Consider the following 11,441-nt stretch of genomic DNA (forward strand, 5'->3'; position numbering starts at 1 on the left):
GAAAACTTTAATTAAAAATGTTCCAATAACTTTATTTTTAAACGTCTGTTGGAAGGGGGGAAACCTGGTGAACGGGGTATGTAACCGCTGAAAAAAGACAATAGGAACTGAAACAGGGGCAGGTTCAGCTTCTCTGTAAAGAGACTGGACAGTCATAGGCTACCCTGCTCTCTGAGGAACCTAGCTTTCAAAGCCTCCCGGATGCACAGCGCTTCCCGCTGGGCTCTTCTAATCGCACGGGTGTCTGGCTGAGCGTAATCAGCAGCCATGCGATTTGCCTCAACCTCCCATCCCGCCATAAAGGTCTCCTCCTTGCTCTCACAGAGATTGTGGAGCACACAGCAAGCTGCAATAACAATGGGGATATTGGTTTCGCTGAGTTCCGAGCGAGTGAGTAAGCTCCTCCATCTCCCCTTGAGACGTCCGAAAGCACACTCCACCACCATTCTGCACTTGCTCAGCCGGTAGTTGAAGAGCTCCTTGTCACTGTCCAGGGCGCCTGTATAGGGCTTCATGAGCCAGGGCATTAGCGGGTAGGCTGGGTCCCCGAGGATCACTGTAGGCATCTCCATGTTGCATCGCAGAGGAGCAGGGACAGAGTCTGACAACCCATGTGATCATAAGCAGAGAGTACTTTATTCATTTCCAGCATGCTCTTTATACTCTTAAAGCAGGCAAGCAAGCAGTTGCTAATTGGTTAACAAATTTAACACACCCGCAGCTGTAACTTCATAGAACTAGCCAAGGCCAACTTCTCAAAACAAAGCTCAAAGCCTAATTAACCCATCCTAAAAACCTAAACATCTTAGCTTCCCACACTACCAACTGCCAAGCTAGCAAAATATTCTCAACACCTCCCCCCTCCACCCAAAATCAAAAAGGAGGGGAAAAAAAAGGGATAAAAACATTAGCAAAACATTTCCAACTTATAACAACATAACACCACAATCTATCACAAACCAAAATTAAAACTTTATAAAGCCAACCTATATAACCATGCAATTCTTAACATAACCCCAACAACACCAAACAAAAACAAAGCACAACAAATAAATGGTGTAAATTCTACAGGATTCCCCCCTTCTCTATTGCACACCAACTTGTGGCAACCTTCTATTACCAAATATCCCTCAGATGTCAGGCGATCAAACTGACACTGAGGGGGGGGGGTCCTAGAAAAAACACAACATAAACCACATAAAACACAAAAAACAATCCTGGCCAGAAAAAAACAAACAAACAAACACCACAAAACAAAACAAAAAACACATAACATAAATTTAACTCTGTAAATAAATGCATGGTACATAAAATGCTATGCAGCTAACACCAATTTTCTTAATATCTAAAAAACAAAACAAAACTACCCCTACTGGGCAATCAATCATTACATACAATATACAAATACCCTTAGTACCATCAGGCAAAAAAAAGGAAAATTACATCATCAATTAAATCATTTACAGTAATACAATTGCATCCTGACTTACTTCTAAATTCAACTGCTATTCCCTCCAGCAACCACAGAGTTAACTTTGTACTCTGCCTAACATTACTCGCTAGTAGCTAATTACCTTTTCTATCAACTACACCCTCAAGGTTATCAACCAGTATTCCAAGCTTGTTGTCTGTTGCCCGCCGCCTGGGCCCGATCCTTTTTTCTTCTTCAAGTTCTCTATCTATTGCGTGCCTGCCTGGGCCCGATCCAAAGCACTTTACATAAAGGTATTTTGGGTCACATAAATTCAAAGCCATTCTCCCAAATTTCCTAGATTTATGCCTACAACTCCCCGCTTTAAGAATACTCAACAAACCTTTAGGCCGAATTTTCTCAAACTTCAAAAACAAAAAACAAATAGGCTCTAAAAAACAGGGGTTAGTAATGGGGAGGGGTAATATCATTTACAATCCAATTAGGGAGGGCAATACATGCTAAAAAAAAATTCCACAACACAGGGCGCAGCCTGCAAAATAAACCCCAAAATCCAATCAATACCACAGTTTTTAGCAGGAGTCCCAAATTCTTTCCTGCCAGTGTGCAATTCTTTGCCTCTTTACCAGGGTCAGTTCTCAATGTCTCTTTAGTCAGGAATTTCTAGACACTGGCAATATCAATGATGTGAGTGTTTTTTCTCCTGTTCCACCACCATCGTGGTTCAAGTTCTACGGGGGAAATTATCAGGACATCATCCTATACATTCAGGCAAAGCAAAAATTATCTCAATCAATTAAATCATTCAGGGAGGATCAAACAAAAAGAATCCTGGCATAGCAAACAAGCAACTTTCCTCCAGGGGCCCAGGTTGTGTACATCGTGTGGCTCTTTCAGACATTCCATCCACCACTGCAGCAGACATCTCTGATACTAACACAGTTGCAATTTCTTCAGTCCTACTGTTTGCAGCCTCAAATCCCGAATGAGCAGTGGTAATATCTTGGACTAGTTCAGGAAATAGTTTTCCAGGCACTGCTTCTAAAGGCTTTAAAGTTTCAGCTGAGGTTTCCATAGATGTTACAGTTTCTGCAATGATTTGTTCTTCAATTGCTGCAGCTGTAACAGGCACAAATGTTTTTTGAGCCCCAGAGCTTTCAATACTAAAAATGGGTGAGCCAGTATCTGCCAGCTGCACAGCTAAATTCCCTTGCTCCTCTTCGTCTCCCTTTCCACACACAGGCAGTTCTTGAGGACACATGTCGCTCTGTAGAGGGGCCCCATTTACAACTGCCCCTGGGCATTCTGATACTAGGTTAGATGGCGCATCTCCTACATCATTCTGCATGGGGGCCTCAGCTGCAACCGCTTCAGTGTGCTCTGATTCCAAGGTAAACACAGTATCTTCTACCTCTGTCGTCCCAGGTGCCTCAGTTACCCCACTCTGCATTGCATCCCCAATAAAAGCTTCCTGTGTGATTTGCCGCCCATCGGGTCCCTGAAGCCGAGCAGTTCGGGTGGGCTTGTCCATAGCAAAGGCAGTTTGGGGAGGGCCAGTGGATCCAAACCCTCGAGACCCGCGGTCAATTGGGGTCGATCGGGGCACACATCCCTTGAAAGGTATTAACTGAGCAAGACGTGTACCAGCAGTTATAGTCACAGGGGGACAGAGGGCACGTACCATTATCCCAATATTCCCCGTATAGTCGGCATCAATAAGGCCAGGCAAAACAAAAATACCTTGTTTCGATGTTGACGAACGGCCAATCAAAAGGGCACTCAGTCCAAATCCCAATGGACCATCGGTGTTGGAAGGAAGAACTTGAACCTCGTCAGTGTCTAAAACTACATCTGTCGCTGTGGCCAAGTCCACTCCGGCACTGCCACGGGTTGCTCTGGTGAGGTGTTCCAGGCAGCCGGGTTGGCGGGTGGAGGCACTTGTGTCGTCGCGCTCCTCCGAGGGGCGCTCCGTGATCCGTTTCCCGGCAGCGGTGTTCCATCCTTCGTGTAACGCGCCCAACAGTCGGCGGCGCGATGTCCAAACTTATCACATCGTGTGCAAGCGCCAGTTGCAGCTTCGGGTGACACATCAGAGGCCCGCTGCCCATTTTGCATAGGGCAGTTCCGCCGGAAATGCCCGGGTTTTCCACAACCAAAACAGGGGCCGGCTGGCCGGGTCGGTCTTCTAGCCCCCCGCTGTCCCCCGAGCAGGGGTTGTAACGCCACGGCCAGTGCAGAGGCCTGTGCCTTAGCATGAATTGCCGCCTTTTCCGTCTCCTCAAGCATAGCGGCCCTACCACATGCCTCGATCATTTCCATCAGGGTCGCAGTCTTGGGCAAGGTGGCTAATATACGGCGGCAAGTGGGATTTGCATTCTGGGTTGCAAGATCAAGTCCAACTGCAGTTCTGGCCTCTGGCGTCAGATTGGGAGATCTATCAATAGCCTCTCGAAGGCGATCCAAAAAGGTGGAATACGGTTCCGATGGGCCTTGTGTAATTTTAGCATAGGGAGGGACCGGCTTTCCCATCTGGGGCACCGCTTTAAAGGCAGCCAAAGCTAGTTCCTGTGATTGCTGCAGGATCCGGGGCTCAAGGCGAGCTTGCAAGTGCGGGTCAACAAAGCGACCGGCTCCCAAAAACATATCAGCAGTGGCCAGGCGCCGAGGATCATCATCCGGTAAATCCAAATTGCGGACAAGAGCCAAGTCAACTCTCTTAGCCCAATCATCTTTCCACAACAGTTTCTGTGTAGGTGTAAGAAGCATATCAGCTAGCTTAATCGCATCGTACGGACACATTGCTTGGCCAACAAATACCTGTTCAATGATAGACTGTACATACGGATTATCTAGTCCATAAGCCATGATCGATTGCTGTGCCTCACGGATCAACTTCCAGTCCAAAGGGGCCCACCGTCTATGATTAGGGTGTTGAGGGTCTGGCGTAATCACCGGAAAGGCCTCGGGTGTTAGACCTTCAAGGATGGCTTCTCTTAAAACCCCATGCCAGCGCTGTACCGGATCCGGAGGGTCCCCAGTTGGAGGGTCCCCGGGGCCAGGCGGGGCGGGGGGGCGAGTTGAATGAAAGCACTTGTGAAGATGCGACCGCGATGATCCAGGTGGAAAACTTTCCAATTGGTCCAACTTATCACACATATGCTGCAGCTGTCGACCCTGGCGCTCCATCTCCTTATAGAAGGCATCAAACTGAGTAAACTGAGTAAACGTAGTCAAATCGGGATATGGGTTTGATGGCACACGTTCCACCCGAGCCTCCTCTGTCCCCCCGCAATCGAGGCACCCCCAGGCCCCGTGGACACGGCATGGCTTTGGAGGGGGTGCATACGGCAAGGCTGTCTCCATAGGCTCGGGCGTATCGGGGGGTAACGGGACCGTAGCAGGATCAATCATGTCGGGGCCGATAGCCACATTGGAGGGTAGTGGGGCCGTAGCAGGGGCAACATCATCCATAGGGTAGGGGTTGGAAGCCAAAGGTATCACCGTGTCCTCACCACCGAAAAACTCTCTGGCTCCAACCGGCAACACAGAAGGCATTCTGGGCGTTGGGCGGCAAAGCTCAGAAAGGGCCGCCTGCACTCCTGCCTCGGCCGCGAGAGTTTCTACTATCTCCTTCGCCTTATTCCATACTGGACTCAGGGAGAAGGCCTCCTTATCGCCCCGAGCCACCGACTTCCAAAGCTCGGAGCCTAGCCGCTCCCAAACAGTTTTATCAAAAATTGTACTTGGTTGAACAGAAAGTCCCCTTCTCCGTCCCCACCGCAGCAGACGGGATAACTTATCAGAGGGGAGCTTCTCTCCCTGCCGCTCCGCGATGCGCATCAAATATTCATGCACCGTCCTTTCTTCCGCTGATGCAGCGGTTCCCATGTTAGCTGCTCACCTCTGGGCTGGGGTGTGCCTCCCTTTTCAGACGCCCTGCGGCTTGCCGCTCGACACTGAGCTCAGGTGCGCCCCTCTTTTCGGACGCCCTGCGGCTCCTAGCCGCTCGACACTGAACTCAGGTGCGCCCTTCTTTTCGGACGCCCTGCGGCCGCCGCTCGACACTGAGCTCAGGTGCGCCCCTCTTTTCGGACGCCCTGCGGCTCCTAGCCGCTCGACACTGAGACTCAGGTGCGCCTCCTTTTCCTCCTTTCAGTTCAGGCCACCAACACTGTCCTCATTCTATCACGTCGGGGTCACCATTTGTTGCATCGCAGAGGAGCAGGGACAGAGTCTGACAACCCATGTGATCATAAGCAGAGAGTACTTTATTCATTTCCAGCATGCTCTTTATACTCTTAAAGCAGGCAAGCAAGCAGTTGCTAATTGGTTAACAAATTTAACACACCCGCAGCTGTAACTTCATAGAACTAGCCAAGGCCAACTTCTCAAAACAAAGCTCAAAGCCTAATTAACCCATCCTAAAAACCTAAACATCTTAGCTTCCCACACTACCAACTGCCAAGCTAGCAAAATATTCTCAACATCTCCACATCCCCAACACTTACTTTGTGGTCCGGGAAGAAACTACCTTCCTGCAGGCGTCTAAACAGACCAGAGTTCCTGAACACACGCGCGTCATGAACCTTGCCCAGCCACCCGACGTAGATGTTGGTAAAACGTCCCTTATGGTCCACCAGTGCTTGCAGCACCATTGAAAAGTAGCCCTTTCGGTTAATATACTGGCTGGCCTGGTGGGCCGGTCCCAGGATAGGGATGTGAGTGCCATGTATAGCCCCACCGCAGTTTGGGAATCCCATCGCGGCGAAGCCATCTATGACGACCTGGACGTTTCCCAGGGTCACCACCTTTGAGAGCAGTAGGTCAACGATTGCGTGGGCTACTTGCATCACAGCAACCCCCACGGTAGATTTGCCCACGCCAAAGTGGTTCGCTACTGACCGGTAGCTGTCTGGCATTGCAAGTTTCCAGAGGGCTATGGCCACTCGCTTCTGCACACTCAGGGCTGCTCGCATACGGGTGTCCTGGCGCTTCAGGGGAGGGGCCAGCAAGTCACACAGTTCAAGGAAAGTGTCCTTACGCATCCTGAAGTTTCGCAGCCACTGTGATTCATCCCAGACCTGAAGCACTATGCGGTCCCACCAGTCCGTGCTTGTTTCCCGGGCCCAGAATCGCTGTCCCATAGCATGAACGTGACCCATTGCCACCATGATCTCCACGGCGCGGCGTACCGTGCTTTGTGAGAGGTCTCTGCCACTCTGACACTTCACGTCCTCACCGCGCTGCCGGAGCCTCCTCGCCCGATTTCTCAGCAGCTGACTGTGGAAGAGGTGTTCGATAAGGTGCGAGGAGTTGACAACGGCCATAAGTGCAGCGATGATCGCAGCGGGCTCCATGCTCGCAGTGCTGTGGCGTCCGCGCTGTCACTGACCAGAAAAGTGCGCGAACAGAGTTCCCGCCGGCACTTTCAAGGAGAGAGGGCGGGAGTGACGGTTGAATGACGACAGTTACCCAAAACCACCCTCGACACATTTTTCCCCCAGAAGGCATTGGGGGCTCTACCCAGCATTCCAATGGGAAGCGGGGACTGCGGGAACTGTGGGATAGCTGCCCAGAATGCACCGCTTCCAATGTCGACGCTTGCCCCGTTAGTGTGGACTCACAAATTCGAATTAGTGTCCTTGGTGTGGATACACAAATTCGAATTCATCAGGTCGAATCCACAAATTCGACCTAAGTTAAATCGAACTACTCCTGTAGTGTAGACATACCCTAAGAGTAATTCCAGAAAGTTAAAAAACATTGACAGGCAGTAAGAACTCTGGCACTACTGATTGTTTATTATCAATGGACAAAGGAGAAACAAGCAACAAGCTAGCAACAAGAAAACTCAGACTCTAATGAAAAGGTGAGATACTGAGAAGATCAGAGAGGGAGATTAAATGTCCTGAAAGACTCAGATTTACTAGCCTGCCTAGAGAAGGGGTATTTGAGGAATGTGAGTGTTAAAGACTCCCTCCAGAGTGACGTGCAGGTAGCTTCCCTCTAGGTAGCTGATACATTGGGTATATGGATCATATCTTATTGAAATGTACTAGTTGCGTTGAGAATTTAACGAATGTGTTATTAGATAGTTGTTAGCTGCTTATATAAGAGGGGTTTTTTTGTTTTTGCTTTTAAAGTTAGTTTCTTGGTTTATTCTGCTTTGCATGGCTATTTGGCAGAAGAATTTTATTGAATGCCATCAGAAGGCATACAGAGGTGACTGATGTAGTGCAGGCGATGTATGACGCAAAGCAGAGATGGGCGGGTCATGTAGTCCACAGGCAAGACAATAGGTGGGCAACCCACATAAGTGACTGGATCCCCAGAGACCACAAGCTGTGAGGGTAATCTAAGCCTCTGACTTCCTGGGTGTTTTAAGCTTCTCTGGGTCTCATCAGGCTGCAGAACTTTGTCCTCCCTGGTGTCTCATTGACTCTGTTATCTTTTCACAGAAATGGAGCTCTTCAGCCCACCTGTCCTAGGCCCCCAGGACAAGCGCTGACCCCCAAGATAGCCCAGTTGCTTAAACACACCCTCTTCCTCCTTCACACTGCAAGGTGTGAAGCTTCTGGTTATGGTTTGTCTCTGGAGAAACAGTAACTGTGCAGAAGTAGCACACTTAACAGAGATTAACACCTTAACACTCTTCAAACACAGCAGAGTACAGATCAAACAAAACAATAAACATCTTAAACCACAATATCCGTCACTAGCTCTTCATTTGAGAGTCCTGGGGGGACCATTTGCGGCCAGGAAGGCAGGCAGAGCATCCCCTGCCTCATGCAGACTTTCTACCTGTTGTGTTGTTTCTCCCTCATGAAGTCGTTGCCCAGCTTGCGTGATCACCTTACTCTTTCCTACCCCCACACCTCCTCTTCCTGTCTGGTTCCTCTGTGTCTATTAAACCTCTCCTGGACATTTGGCCATTTTTTGTTCTGCTTCTATCTTTCCCTACTCCCTTCAGAGGGGTAAAATAAAAAACTGTTCTCCCACGGATGCAGCTAGTTTTTACTTTCTAGAATAATATTGTGATCAAAGTATTGTCATTAACTTTAACTATTTCCTACTGTCCTCAGTATGAGGAAGACATGCTGTCATGCTGGTAAGACATGATGGATACACATACATCTAGGCATTCATGATACAGCATCTTTCATAATAATAATTAATAATATCATCCAGAATTCATAAATTTGTACTGACAGATTCCCAAATTATCACATCTGTACATCCCATTTGCACTGTGAATTATCCACAGAAGTTTTCACAGTTAAGTTAAATAATACCCCAGCTACCAGCCTCCACCAGACATCTACTACACAGGGTTAGCCTTTTGGCCTGCAGGACCTCAGTAAAAAGAAAAAAGGTTAAGCAATATTTTCACTTTCTTGTTCCATCACCACAGTCTGGCTGGTGCAACAGTAAAAAGAATAGGAGTACTTGTGGCACCTTAGAGACTAATAAACTTATTTGAGCATAAGCTTTCCGGACTCACCAGCCTCACTGCCAGAGGAAAAGGCTGAGATGGCCTGTGAATTCTGGAGTCAGCACAGAACACTATACTACTGATTATTTTAACAAGGGATTCCCACAATTTTTCCCCATGTACTAGAATGAGCCCATGGACAGACTGGGTGAGAGACTGGTGAATCCATTTATGTCCTCATTTAAATAAAGCTCATGAAGAAGGCAGGACTACTGGGCATCCAATGTGTATGAAGTGCATTTAGCTAGAAACATACTTTCTTTCTGAAAAAACATACTATGTTGATTAGCATAACACAATACATGGAAATAAATAATCCCTGGCAGGGATACGTTAGCAGTATCCAGAGAGGGGATGACTCCCTCTGCAGCAGGAAAATCAACTCTCCATGCACTTTGGCATCAGAATAACAGAAAGGGGTCCCAAGAGTTTCCTCCAGCACATCACTGACACAGAACTGCAAGGCCCTCCAGCACCTACTGTACTTATGCCTGAGGCCAACCCTTATCAAATACAAGGCTCTGTGGGTGAAAGTTTCAGATATAGTACTCAAGGCCAGCCCTTGACCAAATGGTGCCCCAGGTGAGAAACGTCTCCAGCGCCGTTCCCCCCCCTCCATTTGTTAAACTTCTGAATACCTTATTTTTTATTGTATTTGTAGCCCATTTCATGAGTGTGATGCATGATTTGCATCCATGATTTATCCCTGTTATACAGGATTAACCGGTGACGCCCCGCCCCTTATATACCCATGAGGGCATGGCTAACATTCTAGGAGGTTCAGCGAGATTCTACAAAGGTCCAGAACATTCTAGGAGGTTAGTGAACAATTAAACTACATACAGAATACCTGACACATTTTACTTCTAGCATTCTATTTTCCCTTTTGTCACCAACAACAAAAACAGCACCCCAGGCCTGGTGCCCCAGCAGTCGACTGGGTCGCCTGCCCCTACATTTGGCCCTGATAGTACTTACAAATCTGCTTTTCCTGTGTTCCCTGATGTCTTCAGAGGTTTCTTCCTGGTCCTGCCATACACAATTAAACATTTATAGTTTGAATGTTAATTTTTTGGTACTTTATTGATTAATGATGTGATAGTGTCTTAGTAACTAATGGTTTAAAAGCCACAATGCAGCTAAAAGTAATTAAAGTGCTAATTGGTTAAGTGGGAGAGCATGAAATGAAGGCATAAGGCATAGAGAAAAAGTTTGTGTTGAGATCATAACAGCTATAAGTGCAGACCAATGTAAGAATAAATAAAAATAATCCTGAATTCTAAAATGGTTTGTTGCAATAGTTATAACAAATGAAGTAGTGAGAGTGATGGACATATGAACTGGTGTACCAAGTTTAAATACTTTGGGAATATATCCAAATTATTTTGCTTACTAAATTACTGTTTTCTTTCTATTTTGCAACTAAATGTACTATAAGACAAGTTTTCCTTTTAAATCTAATTTTTAAAACTGATTTTTCCTTCATGTTCAATGGTAAGATGCAGTTTGCAAATTATTTTTTTTCCATTAGCATTCAATATTTTTTCCAGCTGAGATTAAATATAGGGTGGGAGTAGTAAATCTTAAATATTTTTGTCCTTTGTAAAATATTTGTTGCCACAATTGTTTGTTTCTAATTAAGGATAGAAGGAAAGTCTTGGTCAGCTGATCCTTATAACTGAAACAATAACTTGCTGTACTATTAATTTGAGTAGTCTTAACCAATGGTTTTGTTGTCTAACTCTTACTTCTATTTGACTCACTCTAAAGTTACCTTAATAGAATTATTTCATGCTAGCCAGGAATAGTTTCACTATCTCATAATTACTATTGGTGTAGAAATTAGACTTTTAACTCTGCTTTCATTTGTAAAGTCGCTAATTTTAAAACTCTGTCACAACGGAGGAAACAGTCACACTAAATCTGGCTCTAAATCTGTTAGAATAGCACCAGAAATTCGGATTTGGATGAAAGGATGATTTTTTTTAAAAAGCCATTTTTATATTTCTGCACGTGTAATTACTTCAAGGAAGATTAATGAAGAGGGGGTAGGGGGTCGCCTGACTGAGAAGATGTACCAAGTCACTGTCTCACCTGGAGGACCACTCGCTCCCTCGTCTTGGGTTAATGCCAAGGCAGCTGTTTGAAGTCTCTCAGGATTGATTTTACAGGGGTTCACAGGGATATTGACATCGCCTTCGGTTTATTGCTGATGGAGGGAGGAGAGCCGCGGAGGCTCCTCTAAAGCCGCTGTTTAACGCTACTTCATTTATTAATGAATGCAACAGAAGGGGGCTGGCTAGGCGCTGTTACGACGCGTAAATTCTCGCTTCCCTGCTTGTGAAACTCCCTCACGCCTCTGGCCCCGCTTCACTGACGCTCGGTTTAAGGCGGTTTTTACCCGCCTATGTGAGAGCGCGCCCGGCCTTCGCCCCGGCGCGCCCGCGCAGGGCGAGAAAGCGGCTGCTATTCCGCGGCCGAGTTTCGCAGCGCGTCTGGGGCGCCCCAGTTACATGT

General features: G+C 47.0%; 1 protein-coding gene across 1 annotated transcript in view; it reads right to left on the reverse strand.

Annotated features, from left to right (window-relative positions):
* CXCR5 (C-X-C motif chemokine receptor 5) overlaps window positions 1-11,441 on the reverse strand; it is a 46,278-nt gene that overhangs the window by 33,973 nt on the left and 864 nt on the right. Inside the window, exon 2 of the mRNA XM_044996711.1 lies at window positions 9,903-9,953. Within this exon, the coding sequence (XP_044852646.1) occupies window positions 9,903-9,953 (51 nt within the window). The remainder of the gene's footprint in view (window positions 1-9,902; window positions 9,954-11,441) is intronic.

The sequence above is a fragment of the Mauremys mutica genome, chromosome 22 (assembly GCF_020497125.1).
Source record: "Mauremys mutica isolate MM-2020 ecotype Southern chromosome 22, ASM2049712v1, whole genome shotgun sequence".
In the NCBI taxonomy this organism is placed as follows: Eukaryota; Metazoa; Chordata; order Testudines; family Geoemydidae; genus Mauremys; species Mauremys mutica.